The 25,822-nt window shown below is 40.2% G+C and overlaps 1 protein-coding gene across 1 annotated transcript in view; it reads left to right on the forward strand.

Moving 5' to 3' along the window:
- Positions 1–25,822, forward strand: part of SLCO2A1 (solute carrier organic anion transporter family member 2A1) — an 85,258-nt gene that overhangs the window by 53,869 nt on the left and 5,567 nt on the right. The window contains exons 7-11 of the mRNA XM_082249539.1: positions 10,135–10,213; positions 16,724–16,888; positions 17,729–17,915; positions 22,462–22,591; positions 23,567–23,736. Coding sequence (XP_082105665.1) covers positions 10,135–10,213; positions 16,724–16,888; positions 17,729–17,915; positions 22,462–22,591; positions 23,567–23,736 — 731 coding nt within the window. The remainder of the gene's footprint in view (positions 1–10,134; positions 10,214–16,723; positions 16,889–17,728; positions 17,916–22,461; positions 22,592–23,566; positions 23,737–25,822) is intronic.

The following is a 25,822-nucleotide window of genomic DNA, read 5'->3' on the forward strand; positions in this document are numbered from 1 at the left end:
CGGCAATCTGCGATTTTTCGTGGGACTGCAACATTGCGGCGGACAAATCGGACCCCTAACTGACATTTTTGACACTTTTGGGGGGACCAGTGCCATTACTACAGTAATCAGTGCTAAAAATTTGTACTGTTACTGTAATAATGACACTGGCAGGGAAGGGGTTAATACTATTAGTGACCAAGGGGTTAAATGTAAGCCTAGGGGAGTGATTCTAGCTGTAGAGGGGCGTGGCTTGTGAGATCATCACAGAGACATGCGATCCTTTATAGCAGGATCACATAGCCTCTGTGATCACTTCAGGGAGAAGGACAGACGGCTGTGTTTACATCAGCCGTCCTCTGTCAGTAGGGGGAGATCGCGAGTGGCCGGCGGCCATCGGAGCCGCCTGTCACACGCACTGGCTCCCCAGCTGACGTGTGGATGCGGGAGCGCGCCGGCGGCGGCGTGCGCTCGCTACCTAGAGTCTCCTGAGCGAGCGATGTAGTACTATGTTGGTTTGCCTAGGAGCAGCTGCCTGCCGCAGTAAATCTGCAGTGGGCGGTCGTCAAGTGGTTATTGAAGTATCGTCATGCCAAACATCCAAACAGACAGGAACTGTAAGTCCCCGTTCACACTAAGGCGACCTGTGAGGCGACCTGGTCGCCTCACAGGTCGCCGTAGGTCGCCTCCCATAGTGAAGCTGCGGACCCGTTCTAATAGGAGCGACACAAGTCACTCCGACTTAGAAAAAGGGTCCGGAGCTTCTTTGGGGCGACCAGGAGGCGACCGCCATAGACTTCAATGTTATGAAGTCCGTGGCGGCCGCTCCGAGGTCGCGGCGCGCTGCTCGCACCGCGACCTCCGAGGTCGCGGTGCGAAGTAGCATCGCCCCTATGTGAACGGGGCCTTAACGTTTCACACGGGTTTCCGTGCTTGTTCACAACATATCTGTGTGGCAGGACACAGACTCTAAGTCCCGGTTCACACTGAGGCAACTTGTCAGGCGACTTAGCCGCCTGACAAGTCGCGCTCCATTCAGTGCAATGGAACCGTTCTAATCGTAGCAACTCAAGTCGCTCCGACTTAGAAAAAGGTTCCTGCACTACTTTGGGGGCGACTTGCATTGAGTTCTATTAGAGAAGTTGTTTGCAAGCCACGCTAAAGTCGAGCTGCACGAGACGGCTTCAGAGTCGGGCAACTTTGAAGCCTCCCCAGTGTGAACCCAGCCTTAAAGGATGCACTCAAGGTTGGGCCACACCTCACAGAACCTGTGTCCCATCGACACTGATTATCAAATGTTCATGTCATTAAAATTATATGTGACAGTTAACAAAGATAAAAATAAGAACAAGAAATTTGATAGAGAGAGAGACTCACCAGTGAAGAGTTTAGGGACATCAAAGGTATAGTGCTCAAGTATCTTCCTATTTTATTTGAGGATCAGACCTGTGCCACTCTGTTAAAAGATGGCATTAATGTTGTTTCAAGAAGGGCACCTTCCCTTGGCAATTCTTTCACCCAGTCTCTTCGCCCCTAATAGTGTTAAGTCGACCCCATGGCTTCATTTTATAGGGAACTACGAATGTGGCAATGATGGTTGCTTTTGTTGTAAATATATTACTAGAGGCCAAGTGGTGCGATCTTCATCTACGGGCAAACAACATATTATCAATTATTTTTTTAATTTTAACACCTCATATGTTGTGTATGTCATTACATGCAAGAATTGTAATATACAATATATAGGTGATCGATTCTATGAGCATATACACAGTATTGAGAAAAAACGGTCGACCAGTGTTGCTCGTCATTTTAATCAACAACATGGGGGTGACATTTCTTTAGTGGGGGTACAAATCATAGAGAGGATTAACACACCTAAAAGAGGGTGTGACGTGTTTAGACTTCTCTGCAAAAGGGAGGTCTTCTGTATTTTCCAGTTTAAAACGCGTATCCCCCCATGGGTTAAACTATGAATTGGACATTTCACACTATCATGAGTAATTCGTCCCCCTGTCTCCTTCTTTGTTTCCTCACATTGTTTACCTTACATGAGGGTTTGGAAACACATACTTTGACCTCTGCCCGATTGTTGTGCCTCCAACTATGATTGTCGTGTGTATGGGGTCCGAGAGATGCTGGTATTCTTATGTGATCTTATGTGATGGGCGTTGTTGGGAAGGTGCTGTCTATTGGGCACATTTTTGGATTTAGTTTATTTCATTATGTGGCACTTGGAGGGAATTATATGCCTTTATTGTCCTTTAAAAAGCTTTTAGAAAGGAAGAAATGAAAAAAAGCTAAAGAATGTTTTGAAATTAAGGGCTATAGTATAGCACATGCTTATTCCCATGATAGCAGAGCCATACGTTTTGTGTGTTAATAAGAAATATGCATGTTTTAATTGAGTTTGATTGTTGCAATGTCGACCATGATTTCCGCACGTATTGTGTCTCAATAACGGTACTAGCTCCTATACAGCTTAACACACAGGTGGGACTTGTCCAAGTGCTGTCCATGAGACATGCATTGGGATTTAGATCCGATTGTTGCACTTCTTCTATTATACATACATGAATCTTTACCACATACATGCTACAATCGCTGCAGAAACTTTATCTTTGCTTTGAAATGGAGGGCTATAACATAGCATATGTTCACTCTCATGATAGTAGAGCCATACATGCAGCGGTTTGTGTGTTGTTAAGAGATATACATGTTTAAATTGTGTTTGATTGATTGCAATGTAGACCATGATTCCCACATGTATGGTGTTTGAATAATGATTTTAGCTCTTATATAGCTTGACACTCAGGTGGGGCGTGTCCAAGTGCTGTCCATGAAGACATACAACGGGATATAGGTCCAATTGTTGTACTTTTATTTTGCACCTGTGTATCTTTACCATATACATGCTACAATCGCTACATAAACCTTATCCTGAGAACAGTTTTTGGTTTATGACACTATATGTTTAAACTAGAGGAATATTTATTTATAACACACTAGGAAAGGGGTTCTTTTATAATGGAGATGTATTAGTGAAGAGAGAATGAATATATATTAATAACAGCAGTCCCTTCACATACATACGTGCCTTGCTAAAGTATTCGGCCCCCTTGACCTTTGCAACCTTTTGCCACATTTAAGGCTTCAAACATAAAGATATAAAACTGTAATTTTTTGTGAAGAATCAACAACAAGTGGGACACAATCATGAAGTGAAACAAAATTTATTGGATTTTTCAAAATTTATTGTATTTTTCAAACTTTGTTAACAAATAAAAAAACTGAAAAATATGGCGTGCAAAATTATTCAGCCCCTTTACTTTCAGTGCAGCAAACTCTCTCCAGAAGTTCAGTGAGGATCTCTGAATGATCCAATGTTGACCTAAATGACTAATGATGATAAATAGAATCCACCTGCACTGTGATAGTCTCAGAGGTCAGTTTAAAGCGCAGAGAGCATCATGAAGAACAAGAAACACACCAGGCAGGTCCGAGATACTGTTTTGGAGAAGTTTAAAGCCGGATTTGGATACAAAAAGATTTCCCAAGCTTTAAACATCCCAAGGAGCACTGTGCAAGCAATAATATTGAAATGGAAGCAGTATCAGACCACTGCAAATCTACGAAGACATGGCCGTCCCTCTAAACTTTCAGCTCATACAAGGAGAAGACTGATCAGAGATGCAGCCAAGAGGCCCATGATCACTCTGGATGAACTGCAGAGATCTACAGCTGAGTTGGGAGACTCTGTCCATAGGACAACAATCAGTCATATACTGCACAAATCTGGCCTTTGTGGAAGAGTGGCAAGAAGAAAGCCATTTCTTAAAGATATCCATAGAAAGTGTTGTTTAAAGTTTGCCACAAGCCACCTGGGAGACACACCAAACATGTGGAAGAAGGTGCTCTGGTCAGATGAAACCAAAATCAAACTTTTTGGCAACAATGCAAAACGTTATGTTTGGCGTAAAAGCAACACAGCTCATCACCCTGAATACACCATCCCCACTGTCAAACATGGTGGTGGCAGCATCATGGTTTGGGCCTGCTTTTCTTCAGCAGGGACAGGGAAGATGGTTAAAATTGATGGGAAGATGGATGGAGCCAAATACAGGACCATTCTGGAAGAAAACCTGATGGAGTCTGCAAAAGACCTGAGACTGGGACGGAGATTTGTCTTCCAACAAGACAATGATCCAAAACATAAAGCAAAATCTACAATGGAATGGTTCACAAATAAACATATCCAGGTGTTAGAATGGCCAAGTCAAAGTACAGACCTGAATCCAATCGAGAATCTGTGGAAAGAACTGAAAACTGCTGTTCACAAACGCTCTCCATCCAACCTCACTGAGCTCAAGCTGTTTTGCAAGGAGGAATGGGCAAAAATTTCAGTCTCTCGATGTGCAAAACTGATAGAGACATACCCCAAGCGACTAACAGCTGTAATCGCAGCAAAAGGTGGCGCTACAAAGTATCAACTTAAGGGGGCTGAATAATTTTGCATGCCCAATTTTTCAGTTTTTTATTTGTTAAAAAAGTTTGAAATATCCAATAAATTTCGTTCCACTTCATGATTGTGTCCCACTTGTTGTTGATTCTTCACAAAAAAATTACAGTTTTATATCTTTATGTTTGAAGCCTGAAATGTGGCAAAAGGTCGAAAAGTTCAAGGGGGCCGAAAACTTTTGCAATGCACTGTATATAGATCTTAGTTGAGTGGGTGCATTCAACAATTGTTTATGCAGATATGACAGATCCGTGCGGATACGATACAAAAACAACGAGGTTGGATACATGCAGTGTCTAAATCCAGGAAGGGCATATCGAATCAGGGATTATTTTTAATGTTTGTTCACCTAGATAATGGGTTTACTTAGTTTATCCATTTATCTTAAGGCATCTCCAATTTTTGGTCAATGATCCTCACTTTTGGTGATATAAGATTTTAAGATGTTATGGTGATTGTGATCTTTCGATGTTTGGCTCTGCTTAATAGTATTTGTCTTTGTATTTTATTCTTGAAAAAATTTTTATGACCATGTTGTGGTTCTGTAGAAAATTCGATATGTACTAACTTTGTGTAACCCAATGTTGGTTTCTAAAATGTGTTTTAATGACATGAACATTTATTAATCAGTGGCGATGGGACACAGGTTCCGTGAGGTGTGGTCCGACCTTGAGTGCATCCTTTAAGAGTCTTTGTCCTGCCACACAGGTTTGTTGTGAACAAGCATGGAGACTAGGGATCGACCGATTATCAGCAAAGCCGATTATCGGAGGGCCAATATTCACTTTTTTTTTTTACCAATATATCGATGTAACTGGAACTGGCCGATATTACCAATATTAGTGTATGTAATATTAGTGTATGTAAAATCCTAGCATACATTTTTTTTGTGTTTTATATAATGTCCAGTGTGTGTTTTTGTAATCTAATAGTGTGAAATACCTTCATTACATCGCCGCTCGGCCCTTCCGTGATCCCCAGCTGTCAGTGGGGGAGGAGAAAAGGACAGCAGAGCGGGAGATTAGCTGAGCTCGGACGGAAGGTATTTCACACTATTCTAATCTAATACCTGACGCTTCTGTGTACACTGCAGAGGGGAGGGGCTGAGATCCTCCTCTGACAGCTATGAAAGGAGAAAGACAGGAGAGTGGGAGATTAGTGAGGAGAGCCCGGAGCAGCGATGTAATGAAGGTATTTCCCACTATTCTATTACAAAAACACACACTGGACATTATATAAAACACTAATAAAGTGGATTCTAGGATTTTAATGACACTAAACTAGGATCACATGGGATTCCTGGCAGGCAGGAAAAGAACGGAAGACTGTACATTACAGCTAAAAGACCTACCCCACATGTTCAGTACCAGATTTGTGTCAAAAATTGTCTTTATTCTTCAAAACGTTAAATGTACAAAAGATCGACCCATATCAGCCGATACCAATACTTATGGGGTTGATTTACTAAAAGCAAAGAGTGCTCCCTTTGCAAGTGCAGTGGCACTCTACAGGGGAATCATCCCCTGCTGACTTTCATCATCCAATCATGTGCAAGCAAAGGTGATTGAGTATTTTGTGCAAAGTGAAGCATCACCACATTCACTATGATCTGGGGAAGCTCCTTTGCAGAGTGCAACTTTACTTGCAAAGTCAACAGCCTATTTGCCTTTAGTAAATCAATCCCTATGTGACCAAAATATCGGTATCAGCCCTGAAAAAAACATATCGGTCTATCCCTAACAGAGACCCATGTGAAATGTTAACAGTTCCTGTCTGTTTGGCATGACGATTCTTCAATAAATAATAGCAACTTCATTCCATGACGGAGTGTGACCTATTTCTTTTTCTACAAATACTTTCACGGCGGTGAGCTGAGGTGAGCACCCAGCTGGATTGCAGAACCAGGTTGGATACATGCCTGGATTGAGCCTGAGCGGTGTTGCTCATTTCTTTGCAACACCAAACTACATGTCATAGGTTGAGGAGAGATCTTATACTGAATCAGTTACAGCAGGAAAAAGCTAAAAATATGTTGATAGTAGACTCAAAAAGAGTTAAGTGTGGCAATTTTTATAACTTAACATCATGTACAGTTGTAATAATAATAATATCAATAATGAAGATAATAATAGTTTTATTATTTACAATATTATATATTTTAATAATCATATACCGTATTGGTATTATAAACCAATAGAAAAAATGTAATACATTTGTGCAGACTTCTGTCTAATTCATTTAATGAAAAGGAAGGTCCTTGGAGACAGCATGTATCAAAAAAGTGATAAAGAAAATTTACAATATATACTAAAAGGTGGAATTAATTTATCTGTCCGATATCTTATGCTTTTGTAGATAATTTATTTATATTTTTTATGCTTTTGTATATATTTTCTTTTTTTGTGTGTTATCTTTAGGACAATAGAGTATACATTTTTAACATAAATATACTGTACTATAAAAAAATATTTTATATACTCATTCAGTCTTGCCCTGCATGTTATCTACAGTTCTTCAAATCTATGTTGTAAAGAAAGTACACCCACAGGAGAGACACACAGCCCTCCAACTATCTCTAGTTCTTACAGCTCTGTATGGGGTATCAATAAGAGAGATACAGTCCAAAAGTGAGCAGCTAAAGCTGGGCTTCTTAAGTGCTAGAATGCTTTGTGCAGATTATGTTTGCAGAATAGAAGTACCCTTTAACAGTATAACATTTTTCTTAAGGCAATTTTTGATGTGAATTTGATATTTCTATTTATCTGCTGTTCCATATTGTGACTACTGTATTTTGCATACAGATTTGCAAATGCTTCCTCTAGTAGTCATCTGTATACCAGGGAATATAATCATGTTTAAAGGAATTTGAGAAATATGAAGTCAGTGACCTAGATCTACTGAAACCCATAGGTCAGCATAGCAGCCAGGCAAAAGGCATTCTTCTAGTTCCCTGGCCATCATGCTGATCCTCTGTCTTCAATACTTCCTGAGCCACTGACTTGGTACAAGTACACAGATCAGAAATGCCACCCTAACTTGATGCACACATGTGCTAGGTCAGTGACTCAAAAAGTATTGAAACCAGAGGACTGGCAACCAGCATTTTTAGAGGGAGGCCAGCAGGGGCAGTTTACATGCTTTACTCTCTCATCTGTGTTATCAATTCACACATGTCAATTAATGTGTTGCAGGTATAGTAAGAGCCTTTGTCACAGTAACAACAGTTAGTCTCAGGCAATTCCATGAATCACATGTGCATTCTTTGAAGCAGTATTAAACCCAAAAGCAAACCTACACTATATTACCTAAAGTATTGGGATGCCTGCCTTTACACCCACATGAATTTAATGGCATCCAAGTCTTAGGTCCGTAGGGTTTAATATTGAGTTGGCCCGCCCTTTGCAGCCATAACAGCTTCAACTCTTCTGGGAAGGTTGTCCACAAGGTTTAGAAGTGTGTCTATGGGAATGTTTGACCATTCTTCCAGAAGCACATTTGTGAGGTCAGGCACTGATATGGACGAGAAGGCCTGGCTCGCAGCCCCCACTCAAATTCATCCCAAAGGTATTCTATTGGGTTGAGGTCAGGAAACTTAATGTGAATGTATTAGGAGTTCCCTTCACTGGAACTAAGGGGCTAAGCCCAACTCCTGAAAAACAACCCCACACCAAAATCCCCCCAACACCCAAATGATTTGTTCCAGTACATTACTAGTACTTGTTCTAGTACATTATAATCATTGATTATAATATAATAAATAACTATAAATAAGTTAAAGTATATATATATATATATATATATATATATATTTATATATATATAAATAAAGTACAGTAAAACTGTAGGCAAGGGCACTGGGGGGCAAACTAAGGTCAATTTATTTTATTAAGTAATGTAAATAGATAGGATTACAATATATCAGTGTGTTTGTGTGTTTTACTTTTTGTATTTCCCGCGGTTCCACCCCCCTGCGATGCGACGCTCGCAGGGAATGGAAGCCAGGGCACAAAGCATCAGGTGGAAGATCCGGCCGCTGTACACTGACGGAATACATCGCGGGATCCTGGGGGCAAGGTAAGTAACCTCTTCCAGGATTCACAGATTTCTCCCTGGCGGTACCCCGAGTGTGGCTCGGGGTTATCGCTACTGGCACTGAAATTCCACCCCGAGCCACACTCGGGAATACCGCAAGGGAGGTTAACCAAAAATATGTAGCAGAATACATATTGGCCTAAATTGATGAAAAAAAATGTGATTTTTACATTTTGTTTTATGTTTTATAGCAGAAAGTAAAAAAATGTGTTTGTTTTTTTTTTTTCAAAATTGACGGTCTTTTTTGGTGCATAGCGCAAAAAATAAAAACTGTAGAGGTGATCAAACACCACCAAAAGAAAGCTCTATTTGTGGGAAAAAAATGAAGGGGGTAAACCCTTCCGGAGCTGAAGTAATTAACTAGTTTCAGACTTTGGGTGTGCTGCACATGCCCAAAAATTTTCATTATACATTGTACACAAGGCATATGTAGCATGCCCTGCTTCTGGGACCCCTTCCCCCTCCCCCCTCAGTATACAGCAATTGCCAGCTTTTATTAATTAAAGCCAGGATCACTGTACACTCAGAGAAGGTGTCTGCAGATTCAGCTGTCAAAAAAAGCAGCCTGACTCAGTGTTTATAAATAACGCTTGCTCAGACACAACATAGAAAGTTGCAATAGGGTTGATTTATTAAAACTGGAGAGCACAAAATATTAGAAACCAATTAGCTTCCAGGTTTTGTTAGTCAAAACTTAATCGAACAAGCTGAAGTTAGAAGCTGATTGGCTACCATGCACAGCTGCACCAGATTTTGCACTCTCCAGTTCTAGTAAATCAACCTCATTACAACATGTTATAAAATGTTACTTTTGTATCTTTCTGTTCGTTCATCTGCAGATCAAAGGGATGACATTAGATCTGCAAATGATGTCAGGTAAAGCAACCTGACAAGTTTTTCTTTTTTCTTTTTAATAAAATGATCCTCTGTTAAACCCCTTTTTAACCCTTAATTTATTCGCCTTCTCCCCCTTTAACTATTATATTCCTGCTTTTTTTTTTGTTTATTTCTCTTTTAACAACTATTAATATTTAAACTTTTTTTGTTTTGTTTGTTAATATTTTTACACATTTTACATAAATTTACAAATTTCCCATTAAAAATTTTGAAAAATTGAAAAAGAAAAAGAAAAAACACTTTATTTTATTTGTAAAAAAACTTTGCAAGGCTTTGTACCAAAATCATAATTTTGGTGTCATTTTAAACACAGTAACACCATTTATTTTGAAACTAACACTGCTCAACAAAAAAAGAAAAAGTGTGTTTTATTTAGTTTTGTTTGGTTTTATTTTCGAAGGATTGAGAACAAAATCACTGTTGCAAGACAATATCATGAAAAGAAAACATATATTGTTTTTGTATGGAAAAACAAGGCATTAACTTGTTATTCTAAATAATGAAGAAGTTATTGTGGAATAAACAGGTCCATAGCAGAAATGTAAAAATTGCTCTGGTTCATAGAGAGTGAACAGATATGAGAGGCAAAGTGGTTAAAAAAGTTAATATTGTTATGCTCTAAAACTTGTTCCTGTTTTGTGTTCTAGAAGTCAACAGAGAAGAACATTCTGAGAAAGATGCCGGATGCTACTAGCGAGGAAGGCTCTCTGTCCGGCTTTATTAAAAGTAAGGAGACAGCACCACAGGGGTACCCGAGTCAGTCATATCACAGGAAGGGCTGAGCAAAACTCATTCCTCATAAGCATAATAATCCTGACATTTCCAATTGCTTACGCTGCACAATTCATTCCTGAAGAGCGTTTTTCTCTTCCAAATGATAACAGAATCCTTATGATGGCTAATGTGATGATGATCACAGGTCAGTGCCTAGACATTATGGGGTGGGCTTCTTCTGCTGAGGAAATTTACAATGAGGTTACAGAAAGCTTTAAACAGAGAAAGAGATGGTCTATAATTAAAAAAAAAAAAAACATTGAGTACATTATCAAAGTTTTGCCATTTTCTTTTATTTACATTATACAATCTCATGCTGAATTCCTTAAAAATAAAAAGGAAAGTTACACATAATGTGATCATGTAGGAGACCACTTTATATACCTTACCTTCACTCCAAGCCACAATTTAGTGTTTTAATTCTTCCTGCATATTGGTGGGCGGACGGTCAATACCCACTTGACACTGAGAGTTCGCCGCCTAGAAGGCAGGCCCAAGACCAACAGCCACTTTGTTAACTCTTCACACCTCAACTCCCTCCTGGAACCAGCAGACACTGTAATATCCTCTTTCTCCCTTTGTTCCTTTTCTGTGCCTACGCAAACACTTTTTACCTGGACTCATAAGCACTTGTGTACTGAATTAATATCGCCATCTACACATATTGCAGGAAGCCACTGCTTTACACTTGTTGGAAGGCCTTGCTTCGTGACAACCAGGGCCTGGTCCCTAGGTGAACCCTATGCTACAGTGGATCCAAGTATAGGATGTCCACCTGTGAGGTGAGGGACATAAAGTGCACCTGTTCTTACACTTGTCCTCCCACTCCCAACAGGGGTCACCCTCGCCCATTAAATCACTTACTTTCACCTCCAGACTGGCTGCCATCCCTGGTAGTGTGTCTCAACCATGAAGGTTAACCACTTCAATACAGGGCACTTTCACCCCCTTCCTGCCCAGACCAATTTTTAGCTTTCAGTGCTCTCACATTTTGAATGACAATTGCTCGGTCATGCTACACTGTAACCAAACAAATTTTTACATTTTTTTTCAAATAGAGCTTTCTTTTGGTGGTATTTAATCACCACTGGGTTTTTTATTTTTTGTGATATAAGCAAAAAAGTGCGAGGAATTTTGGAAAAAAACAACTTTGCTTTAGTTTCTATTATTCAATTTTGCCTTGTCTTCGTACATTTGGGCAAAAATTTATACTGCTACATATCTTTAATAAAAATAACTCAAATTTGTGTATATTATTAAGTCTGTGTGAAAGTTATAGAGTCTACAAGCTCTGGTACCAATGTTATCTTTAATCCCACTACTACAGTAGCAGGGCGAAAGATAAGTTCAAGTGGCAGGCAAAAAACATGGTCAAATAACAGGCCGAGGTCAGTGCAGGTAAAAAGCAGAAATAGACGATAGGCAGAGGCATAGTCGGTAAACGGCACAGGGTCAGTTCATGTGAAAGGCAGAAACATGGCGGAAAAACAATGCAGATGGCAGGCAGAGGCATAGTCAATAAACAGGCCAAGGTCGGTTCACATGGAAGGCAGTGATATGGTTGGTTGAAGCAGCAGGGAAAAAAACAACACAGAAATTAAAAAATGGGAAATGGCAGTCTGTAAGAAATATGGGCTAATAGTTTAGAGAAGCGTGATAGCGTCTGAAGCATTCACCGATGCATAGGCCAGGTTGGGAGGGACAATGGGGACAATGAAAACTGGTTTATTTCCTAACTCCTCTTTTGCTGCACACCTGACATTTTTTTTGGCGTCTTCTTCCGGTTTCTGATGGTGGTATGTTGTCAGGGAAATGGCTCTCATGCAGTCTAACACAATCAGAGAGAATACTTTCTGAGGGGATCCTTGCTGGTAGATCAGGGCAGTACCAGTTTATTCAATAAATTTGAGTTGTTGGGATTTTCGGTTGACTTTTGATAGATGACGAATGCGTTATACATGGCCAAATGGAAAAAGTAAATTGCAACTTTTTATACCAGAAGAGGGACTTTCGTGTTGGTAGATAGAGTGCAGCATTTGATTCTTTAAATCCACCCCCCCCCCCCATGAACTTATTGTAGTCGAGGATACACCTAGGCTTTTGAATGGGGCCGCATCTTCTGTGAAGTTCCACCGAGGTGTCATCGTGGATGGTGGACAATGATATACACATCTTTGCCATCCCTCCAATTCACGGCCAACACTTCCTCGTTCCTCAGGCTTGCTGATTCCCCCTTCATAGCCCTGTGGCGACTAGACACTATGGGAAGCCCTTCCTGTTTTTTTCTCACTGTACCGCAGACCAAAGTTTTCTTGAGGTATAGATGGTGGAAAAGGGGCAAACTCGTATAATAATAGTCCATGTAAATGTGATACCCCTTTTGGAACAGTGAGAATGCTCGGGAGCTGGAGCTGGGAGTCTCTGCCTTCGTACACGCAGAAAGCCTGCACATATCCAGTGGTGCTTTCACAGAGCTTGTTGCGCTTTAATCTGTTCCTGGCCTTCTTACTGGGAATGTACTGCTTGAATGCCAGCCGGCCTGTGAAATGGACCATGGATTCGTCCACAGAGATGTTCTGGCCAGGGACATAAAGATCTGCAAATCTCTTAGAAAAAAAATAAAACAGGAGGCGAACTTTGTATAGTTTATCAAAGTTGGGATGAGCTCAGGGAGGGCACTTGTGAGGTCAGAAATTGATGTGGACGAAAGAGCCTGGCTCACAGTCCCTGCTATAATTCATCCTAAGGGTGTTTTATCAGGTTGAGGACAGGACTCTGTGAAGTCCAGTCCAGTCAAGTTCCTCCACCCCAAACTCGCTCATCCAGGTTCTTTATGTAATTGCACAGGCTGTGCATTACATAAACTAACTGCCTCTAGTGTTGCATTGAATTGTCTAGGTGCATTAAAGAGAACTAGTGCTGCCCATACCAGAAATTGGAAAATGTCTATAGCAATATGTTCTTAAAGTACAGAAAAAAGTCTATAGTTTCTGGCCCCAAAGAATAGGCCCTTTGAAGGGATCTTAGCACAAACAAGAATCACATCCGGACTGGTCTTCTAGGCAATACTTCCTACAATGGACTGAGAGAAACCAGCCCCTCGCTGAGACTGACATATATATATAACTGCATATATATATAACTACAGCAACCAGGCATGACTCACCAAGAGAAACTTTGCACCACAGAGAAAAAAAGCTGCAGTGTAGAAGTCAACACAAAAATGGCAAACACGTCATTTTAGAGTGGAACAGAGCTGGAACCAGGAGTGGGTTTTGTTGGAAGGATAACAGTGGGTTTCTTGTGCGTAGTTCTTAGATTTCTTTTATTTTTATAATGATTTACACAATACACTTTGTGGTAGTTGTGGCTATCTTGTAGTGTTTGAAAATGTAATGAAATAACGTTGATATTCTGGCAGGGGACTAACTAAAAGTCACTTTGTGATTTAGCACTGGATGTGTGTAAAGCACACAAGAGGCTCTCCAGGGTTGTATTCAAATCCATCTGGATCTCCAGCCAAAGATTATATTTAGTTTTGCCTAAATTGACAACACAGACCTGACAGGGGTTCTAATCTTTCTACACTTCATTTAAAACTAAATGAAAATATTTAACTGTAGAGTTCCTCTACATACTGTTAATAGGAGTAGCAGTCAGTGTGATTAGTACATCACACTCACAAGCCTTGGTACACAATCTGGAAAATGCACATATATTAAAACATTGCTTTCCTCTACATCTGGGATGTCCAAATTATTCAGCACGAGTGCCACATTGTATTATTTGCAAACATCCATGGCTCGAAAAAAATTCAGCTTTATAATTGAACAAATGAAAAATAAATAAATATGTTTTACAGTTTTTTTCAGTAATCAACATGATCTGATTTATAACAGAAAAAAAACCTCAGTAAAACATAGCATAGAAATTCCAAATAAAATTGAGCCCATTAGACTCCACCTTACATCAGACTCCTCATTACATCAACAACAACAAAAAACTTCAATAAAACAAAGCAAAGAAATGCTACAACAAACTTGAGCCCATCAGACTCCCTCCTTACATCAGAGTCCAAATCAAAGTAAATTCTAACATCAGAGGGCTGGATAAAATTTTGCAGCAGCCCATCGTTTACAGATCCATGCTCTACATTATAAAGCATACTTTTTCAAATACAGTATATAAATAAAATAATGTTTTTGGCACATGGATTTCCAGTAGGATGCATGCAGTAAATTCTGGGCTGTAGTTACCATAATAGCTCTGGGGCAACAGAGTAAGGGGGCAGCATCACATGTAAAAAAATATACAAATTGTGATCATTTTTCTATTTTTTTTTCCTCACCTGATCACCTCGGGGCCTTTGCAGCTAATTTCAGTAAGAGGACAGTAAGGGACAGGGGCACAAGACTCTTTAAAGTGATTTTAAAGGCAAAAAGTTTTTACTTATCTAAATGCATTCCCTACATTAAGGTAAAAAGTGTTTCTCAGTTCTCATACGATCCAGCGCTGTGCATGATTGGATCTCTGGATCTCTTCTCCCCACTCTTCCTCTTTACACTGAGACTCAGGCTGTCAATCAAATGCTGTGTGGAGGTAGAGGGGGCAGCGTCAAGCCAAGCGCTGTGATGTCTATAGAGTGTGGCTCTTCACACACATTCAGGAGCGAGCACACACATGTGCCCCCATAGCAAGCGGCTTGATATGGGGGCACACTGAGAAGAGGAGGAACCAAGATCACTGACAGTGGACCCCAGAAGAGAAGGTCCAGGGCTGCTCTGTTCAAAACCATTGCACAGAGCAGGTGAATATAACATGTTTATTATTTTATTTAAAATAACATATTGCCTTTAGTAACACTTTAAAGTTTTGGAACATATTACAATGCTTTTTCATAGTGGTCTTTACAGTTAAAATGCATTTCTTTATAAAAAAAAACCTTACGCTGACTACAATAGAGCATTGTCATATTAACTTTAGTGATCCTTTCTGACCAGGATCAAACATGTAACAACTTTCTTTTTAGACTTTCTGCCAATTTACAAGGAAACATTGGCATTATGGTATGCAGGAAGTGCTTCAAAGCACGCATTTGTCCAGATAATGGTAGTATATTGTTTGTTTTTCAAGTACCTATTCAGTAAAGGTAACGTGTTGGCACAGGTGGCTTTACAGGTTGTGAAATAGATTAGTAATGCAGCAGAGGTGTCATGTTTGACCACAGACTGTTAATTTGTACTAATAATATACACATACACAACTCCCTATTTAGCGCTGTGGTGATCGAACTGTTTCCAAAGCACACATGATTCTCTACTAGTCTCCAGCACAACAGTTTAGGAACATCAACAAGAAAGATTTTGCCAAGAGAATTCTGCATGTTTTCTATTGTCAGTTTGGCATAAGCGGTAAAAATGTGCTGACAACCATCCAGCATCATTTGGTTGCATGGCAAAGGACTTGTCCTTGGTTTTTTTTTTTAAATTGTAAATAACTTTTAATCAGAATAATCATTTCCAGCTGAATTACCCGACCTATTTCTTCACTACAAAAATACAAATGATTGATTTCATTCTTTGCTTGTTCAATTTAAACAAGACATAGTAAACCTAAAACGTTTATGCCCTTTTTTTTTTTATCTGAGTGCAGAGTATTTTAAAAAGTATCAAAAGGATAGGTAGCTAACTTGGAAAACCAAGAATAAAGGGTATGACCAAGGGTGGTCAGCTAACTCAGAGATCTAGAAAATTGAGTATCACAAAGGGTGGGCAGCAAACTCAGAGATTTAGAATAATGTGTGTTACAAAGGATGGGCAACTAACTCAAAGACCTATAATAATGAGTATTCCAAACTGCGGGCACATGACTCTGAGACCAAAAATAATAAGTATCCCAAAGGGTGAGCATTTAATGCTGAGACCTAGAATAATGAGTATCACAAAAAGGGGCAGCTAACTCCGAGACCCATAATCATGAGCATCACAAAGGGTAGGCAACTAACTCTGAGACCTAGAATAATGGCAATCTCATAGGGTGGGCAGCTAAGTCCAAGATCCAGAATATTGACTATCACAAAGGGTAGTCATCTAATTACAAGACCTAAAATAATGAGTATCACAAAGACTGAGCAGCTAACCCTGAGACTCAGAATAATGAGTATCACAAAAGACAGGCAGCGTACTCTGAGAAGGAGATGAAGAACAGGCCTGTGTTAGGCTGGCCATTAGTTACTATAACACCCAGCCCCTTCCTCCTTTTAGAGTATGCTCAGTGTAAACACTGCTTCAATTATGTATAGACCATGTAAATATATATATATATATATATATATATATATATACACAATTTGGCAGCATATCAACCACCACAGTTAATTTTTACAGATACAGGGTTTGTTTCTATATGCTTTGCTTCAATATTAATAGAAAATATTTAAACATTTCTGTTGTGTACTTTCAGAGTTCCCACGATACTTTGCTCGTCTGCTCATGAATCCACTCTTCCTGATCCTGGTGTTGTCACAGTGCAGTTTTTCTTCGGTCATCGCAGCTCTGTCTACCTTCCTCAACAAGTTTTTAGAGAAGCAGTATGGGTCCAGTACCTCGTATGCCAATTTACTCATCGGTCAGTGCCTCCTCCTCTATGAAGTTCCTCTTGCTCATAACTGTTAATGGATGCACAGTTAGCAGTGTAGCTGCATTTGTCTATCATACAGGAACCACAGACCTCTCTTATTTCAGATAATTTGATAAATAATGCTGAGTTAGAACTAGACAGGCTTACAACTTGGAAACGCCATTAGAACTAATCTTTGTTTTATCTGGAAGAATGTATAGAAAAGGGCAGAAAACTGATAGATGAAAAATTATCCCTGCACCAACGACAGATAGTTTTATATTTGGACGAGTGTTGGGTTGAATCACCCATTGGCTTTATGTACGAGTATGTTTCCAATGGTGAGAGAAATAATTCATCACAGAAGTGTGTGGCCCTACCCCTCTATAAAACCATACTCTCTCACAGCTGCCTCCTCCATTTATTTGTCAGTACAGGAAATCCATCAGGGCATTTCCCACCATTATTGGAGATTGTAATGTTTGCACGTGTTGTTGGAACATTTCATCAGAGATGCCAAAGGGTATAAGATTCAATTTGGCAGAAACTATACAAAACTATAATTTTTAGCTTGAATTGGCATCCAACTAATGTCACTAGCTTACATAAGGAACCCTTTCACAGACTTCAGTTCACAGACTTCCAGTAATCATAACAATCCTGCAGTTTTAATAAGGTCCTAAACCATTTTATTTGCTTCCTCTTCCTCTTCCATTCTTGCCTGTTGTTATTACCATAAATCACATACTCTGCTAATATAAACCAATACATTCTTACGGTTCACTCTCAGGACCTATAGTAGATAGACCTTCAGTGACACAGTGTATCTTTTATATCTTGTGTATGCAGGTGCTGTCAATCTGCCATCTGCTGCTCTGGGGATGCTGATTGGAGGAATCATCATGAAGAAGTTTTGTATTTCAGTTAAAGTAATTCCCCGCTTTGGTCTGACCGTCCTTCTTTTCTCCATCATGCTTTGTGTGCCTCTGTTTTTCATGGGCTGCTCAACACAAGAGCTTGGGGACATCAGTGGAAGGTATAATAAGTATTTTTTGCATGCTATCTAACAGAATTAAACTGGAAAGAGACTGGAGTGAAAAGAGAGGAGACAAAATTAAAGCAAACCCCACCTCTTCCCTCCTGATCACACTGATTTGCTGACCCTTGCAGGTTCAAGGCATTGTGCAGATTGTGCCTGCTCAATGACAGCAAAATAGCATGCTAATTCCTTTACTTCTTAACTTTAGTATGTATAATGTATACAAATATATAGGCAGATTGACATGTACAGTAAAGGCAATCTGTCACCAACATATGTCTTGGGGATGCAACAATTTACTGATTAGATGAATATATTATGAAATTGTTTTTCAAGTCTGTATTTACTTTTGAGACCTAGTTTGTCTCAAGATACTGATGGCAACCACGTCAGGTGCCCATACCTAGCAATGCCACGAATAGCCATGTTTCTCACTGCAGCCAGTAAAGGTTTCGTCACTCTCTCTAATTTGCACTGGAAAATAAAATGGGGAATATGACTGGACAACAACTATATTGCATGTTGTCTGCGACAAATTAAACCAATTTTTAGATGTATTTTTTCTAAAGTAGAATAGAAAATCAAAAGAAATATGTTGCTACAGACAAGGCAGATATTTCACCTTTTACACTTTTCGAGGATGAGGCTTGTAGTTAGAGGACTGTATCTAAATCAATAGCATATTCCTATACTGTATCTACTAAAAATAAAAGACCTGGCAATGATTACTTTCCTATGTCAAAACACTATAAACTATATTTATGCAATGTTTGTATTATTTCTCTTATCTAAATGTCGAAACACACCTCAACGCATTTGGCAGCATTACAACCAAAATATTGAAGAGAAGACATGGGATAATACATTACATTTCATTCCCTGTAATGAAATGTTTTTGTGATATAACATTTTTGAAAAATCTAGCAATATTAAATAAGACTTCACAAATGGAAAAAATGTGCAAACGCTGGTGGGAGGTTCGCTGGGCTCTTTCACCGGATTGGCTTCATCATGGCATTGTCAGCAGTGATTTATCAAAGACATAGAGTTGGGGGTGACATCGGCTCATACTTCAAGTGAAATAAAAAATAAATAAAAGACTTGCAAACAGCAAACATGTGATGGATTGCTGTACAAACTCCGAAGCTAATATATCAGTGTTTGAAGATAGGTGATTGAAGAAAATGGGAGAATGGAACAACATGATTTTAATTAAATCAAGAACCCTGGAAGCTGTACATACCACAACTTGAAAGAGGCCCCTCATCAGTGGGGCCTAAGGGTTGTTAAAAACTAAACTAGAAAAAAAAAAACAGACAACATTACTTACATTAATGAAATGTGTCCCTTGTGTTGTTGGCTCTTCTTCAGTTTAAATCTTCCTCCTTGCATAACCCCACCACTCCTGTTGCCATAATCTTCTGGTGTGGTGGGGGATTAATAAAGCCAAGGGACCTGACATATGCCCTTCATAGAAGCTGTACTATAACTTCTTTGAATAAAAAATGATCTTTGAACAAAGGAGGCAGACCTTTCATTAATTTATCCTTCCTCCATTCATATATTCCGCTTCTATGAATAGAAGAGGGGGGCGGGAAGGGCAGGCATAGTCGGCACTCTTGATGCGTGCATATGACACTTGATGTTGTAACACCACAAATTAATGGCTTGGCTAACTGTCAATGCATCACGTCATGAACATGTGATATGCTGAGTCTTTGCCCATCCCTCAACCCAAATATTGTTGAGCTATAAGGAAAATAAGTGGTTATGTGACCCAAGAAGTAAGCTGTGTCCACTAAGTAAAACACAACTTAAGCTGACCTTAGATGGACCGAAATTAATGCTGAACCAGCAGAATTTTAATCCATCTATGGCTGTTCCCATTTGAAAGGAGTTGATATAAAGAGGAATTTCTGCATCCACCTTGGATGTGGGGATGATTAAATCTGTTCAGTTTTTTCGATCAGCCTGCTTGCTGATTGAAAAAACGGATCAATTTACGGCCAGCTTTAATTACTAGAGGGAAAAGCATACACACTGTTGTGGCAATGCTGCCAAGGATGAGTGTGCAGATCATCGCTACCGAAAAGGAGGAAACAGCAAATGTGATAGATTGCTGTACAGACTCCGATGCTAAAATATCAGTGTTTGAAGATAGAAGATTGAAGAAAATGGGAGAATGGAACAACATGATTTTCAGTGTTGGGGTAGTTACTCAAAAAATGTAACTAGTTACTAGTTACTAGTTACTTCTGTAAATTGTAATGAGATTACTTTACTATTTACTGCATTTGAAAAGTAACTTCACTACTTATTACTTTACTTTCCTCTTTCTTAATTGACCGTGTAGAAGAAGATACATGACACTTTTCTGCATAGAGTTTATTGTATAAACACAGGCTTTGGGAAAAATGAGAACAAAACCTGAAAAAACAGAATAAAACATAAAGTGCAACAAAAAGTCATAAACTTCATCCCTCTCTATTCTTCGAAAATAATGATTGTTTCGCACGGCTTGGGTAACGCAGGAAAGCGCGTTCCTATAGTCTAGTAAAGTAGTGTAGTTACCTCCTATAGTCTAGTAAAGTAGTGTAGTTACCAATATTAGTATTGTAACTAGTTACTTTACTTAGTTACCAAAAAAAGTAATTTAGTTACTGTAATTAGTTACTTTGTAACTAGTTACCCCCAACACTGATGATTTTAATGAAATCAAGAACCCTGGAAGCTGCACATACCACAATGTGAAAGATACCCCTCATCGGTGAGGCCTAAGCTTTGTTTAAAAAAAAAAAAAAGCACAGGGGACATTACTTACATTAATGAAATGTGTCCCTTGTGTTGTTGTCTCCTCTTTAGTTGAAATCTTCCTCCTTTCATACCCCCCCAACCGTATTGCTATAATCATCCAGTGCTGCGGGGGGTTAATAGAGCCAAGGGACCTGACACATGCACTTCATAGAAGCTGTGCTATAACTTCTTTAAAAAAAAATTATCTTTGAACAAAGGAGACAGACCTTTAATTCATTTATCCATCCTCCATTTATATGTAGCAGTACTCCCATGGGAGCTGCTGAGTGTGGGTTCCTCTGGGTTACCATTAGCAACAGTAGGACATTTAAGCATGTTTCCAAGTGTGATTACCTCAGACAAGAACCAGTCAAGTTTCTTTGGTTTTTAGGGTTTATTGAGAACTTGGATAGGAGAAGGAATGAGTGGGATACTCCAACAACTGAACTATGCACAAAATAGGCAGGGACTCTACAGAATTGCTGATTGATGCTGGTTAACCCTGACTGATGCTAGTCACGGCTATACCACTTACTTTAGCTTCACCTTTGACTGTGAAAGTCCTTTAAGCTCCCTAAGGTACTCTTTCCTGATGTAGCTGACTTGTAGTGCAGACTGTACTGCTGAGACACTTCAGGGCCCTTCCTAGCGCCCTCTTTACTCCCTATTCTTCAGGGCTTCACAACTTGGCACCCCCTTACTGCAACATCCCAGTTAGCTGGCTCTCTGATCCCCTTGACATCTCTGGAGTGGCCCCCTCTCTTAGGCAGACCCCTGGGCAGATCTTCAGTACTCACAACCACTGGTTTTCCTGAAGAATCCTGCCCCACAGCTCCACTTGGTCAGCCCACACTGGATCCTCCACAGCACAGCTCATCCCCTGGTCCCTAAGTTGACTGCCTGGACCACCTTCCTTAGCAACAGGAGGAGAGACAGCCGTCACCCTCCTTCTGGGACCTGGCTTCCCGCCTAAAGACACCCTGTCACATGCGCCCCTCCTATTTATGTCCAATCCCAGGATGCATTGCAGGAATGCCCTCCCACTGGAACTGACATAAAGCAGAGTGTGTAACTGGCTAGGTTTCCTCCACTGTCCAATGAGCTCCCTCATTGGCTGCAGTGGGGACACTCCCTCAGACCCAGTGAATCACACCTGGAAACATGTGACAGGCTAACTAACAGATCAGACCCTCCTAATAAGCAGAACAAGGCCATACCTATGCTTTACCTAGCACCTACCTAGGAGGGTGCTACATATATATTCCGCTTCTATGAATAGAAGAGGGGGTAGGAAGGGCAGGCATTGCCGGCATTCTTGATGTGTGCATATGACACTTGATGTTGTAAAACCACAAATGTACCATTTACAACAGGGGGAGCACTGATATGTACTATTCCAAGACTATAGAATTGCATATGGGGAAATTTTGGAAAATCTTCCCGAACCTACCCTTTAAAGCCAGGTAATATGCAGTGAGTTTTCCATTATGGCTGTCAACATACAACACAAGACACGAGCATTGACCAATAAACTATGAACTCTAGTTATCCATATGGTAGAGGTGAAGGCTGCTTTAAATTAAGCAAAAAATGTAGTAAAATGTAATCTTTGCTTGCCATTACACATTAACCATGCCTGGTCTACTGCTGGAGTAGCTATTGCTCAAGAGCATATAAAAATAAAAGTGAATGAAGTTCATAAATAAAGTGTAGAAATGTGCCATAACTGAAGATTTATGTTGCCTTACAGTACCAATATGACTTGTATCCAAAGATGTGGTTGCTCAGAACATGCTTTTCATCCAGTGTGTGGGTCTGATGGAGTGGAATACCTGACACCATGCCAGGCTGGCTGCAGTACTTTTAACATGTCCACTAAAGTGAGTACAATTCTTCACATAGTTCTGATTCCTGGGATATCTTCCTCTGATATTTGTGTGCCAATACTCTCCACTCTCATATCAAAATGAGTAGACTTACTAAAGTGGTTGTAATCCCAGATATTTATCATGACTTTTATGCATAGGGCGCTCCACCAGCAATTCATTTTAAAAAGCACATTTTAAAAAATACATTTATGAATACCATGTTTTTACTCACATGTCTTAGGTCTCATGTGGCTGCTTTTTTTTTTTCTTACAGCCCAGCAATGAACTGCTTGGAGGCTGGGCTAAGTGGCAATGCATCACGCCATGAACATATGATATGCTGAGTCTTTGCCCATCCCTCAACCCAAGTATTGTTGAGCTATAGGGAAAATAAGTGGTTATGTGACCCAAGAAGTAGGCTGTGTCCAGTAAGTAAAACACAACTTAAGCTGACCTTAGGTGGACTGAAATCAATGCTGAACCAGCCGAATTTTGATCCATCTGTGACCGTTCCCATTCGAAAGGAGTCAATATAAGAAGGGATTCCTGATCAGCCTCGGATGTGTGGATGGGTGAATCACTTTAGTTTTTTCAATCAGCCCGCTGGCTGATTGAAAAAAACTGATCAATGCATGGCCAGCTTTAATTACTAGAAGGATAAGCATACACACTGTTGTGGCAATGCTGCCAAGGATCTATGAGTGTGCAGATCATCCCTACCAAGAAAGAGGAAGTCTAAATGAATGGCAGGATCAACAGATACAGTAATTTCCATAAAAGGAGAGTTTACTTATAAAAAATAGGGTGCACAGAGACATGATAAGCATTATTAGGGAGGTTTAAATTTTTTTTTTCTTTTAGGGGTTTCAACCACTTTAAGAGATTAAGATGGTAATACATTAAGATCATGAAACATACCAATAATTGTCATATTGCTGTGTACATTATTTTTTTGTAACCATGCTTTGTATTGTTTTTTCATTCCAGTTATATATGAACTGTTCATGTATCAGATCAGGTTCACTTGAGGGAACAGCAAAATCAGGATCCTGCCTTGTCAGCTGTGCCCACCGTCTACTACCTGTCATGTTCCTACTCTCATTTGCTTCGCTCATTGCCTGCCTCTCCCACAACCCTCTGTACATGATGGTTTTAAGGCAAGTACTATGAGTATGTATCTTCTGTGATGTTGAACCCATCAGATTTTCTAATCACTACAATCAGTTATATGAAAATACCAGGGCTATTTTTTCTCAGAGAAAAGGTACAGGAACTATCACCTTCTGAGTCACCCTTCGTCTTTGCCCCCTACCCACCTCTGAGCAGGGTCCCTAGGTTTCACCCCTACCCACCGTCCAGTACTGCCCCTTTTAGAGAATACAGAACCAAGTATCATTTCGTGCTACTAAGTAACTTGTATGGAATTTGATAGACCCCAGCAACAGTAGACCCCCTCCAGCAACAATAGACCCTCCTGCAGCAATAGACCCCCTTGTTGGAGATACAACAACTTTAAAGCTTAGCCTATTACCGATTAACTGCAGTTCACAAATAGGACACTAGGTATCGCTAATGCTCAGTGATATGCTATGCATTTCTATGATGTGTTGTAATATCCTGTACACTGTACTGAACTTGTTGGTTATCTCTTCCTGTCTGTTGTTCTTATTACAATAAGGTGACATCTTTTCATTCTGTGTTATGTTCCAATAAAGAAGCCAGTTCCTCTTTACTCCACAATGTCTGATCTGAATGGACTCCGCTGCACCCAGTGATCGCACTCTGCAACACCCCTTCCCCCACAACAATAGTCCTTCCCCAGCAACAATTGACCCCCCACAATAAAATACCATCCTAGCAACAATAGACCCCCAGCAGCAACCACAGATCTTCCAGTAGCTAGCATCAATAGACCCTCTAACAGCCAGCAACAATAAACTTCTCCTAGCACACAATTTACCCCCTAGCAACATAAGACCCCCCCCCCCCCACAAGCAACAATAGACATGCCTGGCAACAATAGACAACCACAAAAAATAGATCTCCACCAACGACAATAGATCTACCAGCAGCCAGCATCGATAGACCTTCAGGCACACGCCAGCACTCCTTGCCATAAAATACATTCAGTGCTAGAGGTGCCGGAACTGCGTTCCCCCGCGTTTCCGCTGAAAAAAAGCCCTGGAAAATACCAAGAGCCTTCCATGGTTGTAGTTTGGTGTTTATGTCTGCTAAGTGATCACATCTATGTTTGAAATCAGTACATGTGCACACTGGGATCATCCTCTAAATTCCTTCCTGCAACAAGACTTTTGATAACCTTTGTCATTGTTTAAGTTACCAAAAACTTGGTCTTTCACATTAAAAATGTGTGGTTCCCTAGTCACTGCTCAGTTGTGGGCAGTAATAGTGGCAAATGCTCAGACCTAGGTGCCATTTGTTGTCGTTAACAGCAAATACTACACAGCTTTATAAAAAGAAAACGTTAGATGACCTTCTGATGACACGTTTTTCCAATGTGTTCAATCTTTTTTCGGTATGCTTGGAATCATACCTCACTGTATAAAATTTACTTAGTCAAGTTGTTTTTTGTGAATCTGCTGCAAAGTTTTTTGCCTGCAGATCCTGACAATAACCACACTTCCTGTTGCAGGTTGAGAAGACTAACCCACTGCCTCGCAATTAGCAGCAGCACTGTGAGCCACTGTATTAGCTCCTACAGTTATCTAGACCTGAGTGGCAGTCCAACACCTGTATTCAGTGTGTAACATGTTACTGTTGCAGCACCACTCCCCCCCCCCCCCCCCGATGTGAAGATGAGTGGGGAATCTTCTTCCTGCACTCGCTGTCAATTTACAAAAAACGCTCTGTGAATGGGAGAACTGCAAGTACCTACAACCTTTGCGGCTGTCGACTTGTAGTTCTCAATGAACTGCTAAGGCACTGTTGAGCTCTCTAGATAGTTCATTGACGCTTCCTGTCTTGGCCTTTTGGCTAAGATCAAGTGTAGTATCTGTTTTTATCAGTAAACCAGTAGGGGGTGCTGTGCTGTCATTCTACCCTGACCAAGGCTGCAGTGTCTGGCTATGTATCCCTGCTGAAGTGATGGGGGCTTGGAAGGTTAGTACCGGCTGGGACACAAATCGGTGTGCCCACAGGCAGTTGGGGCACGAGAGTAATCCCCCCCCCCTGAAAACTGAAAGAGCTCAGTACCTCCTGATTTGAGTGGATCTACCTTGTCTG

Source organism: Pelophylax lessonae, assembly GCF_965119305.1.
Source record: "Pelophylax lessonae genome assembly, chromosome: 3".
In the NCBI taxonomy this organism is placed as follows: Eukaryota; Metazoa; Chordata; class Amphibia; order Anura; family Ranidae; genus Pelophylax; species Pelophylax lessonae.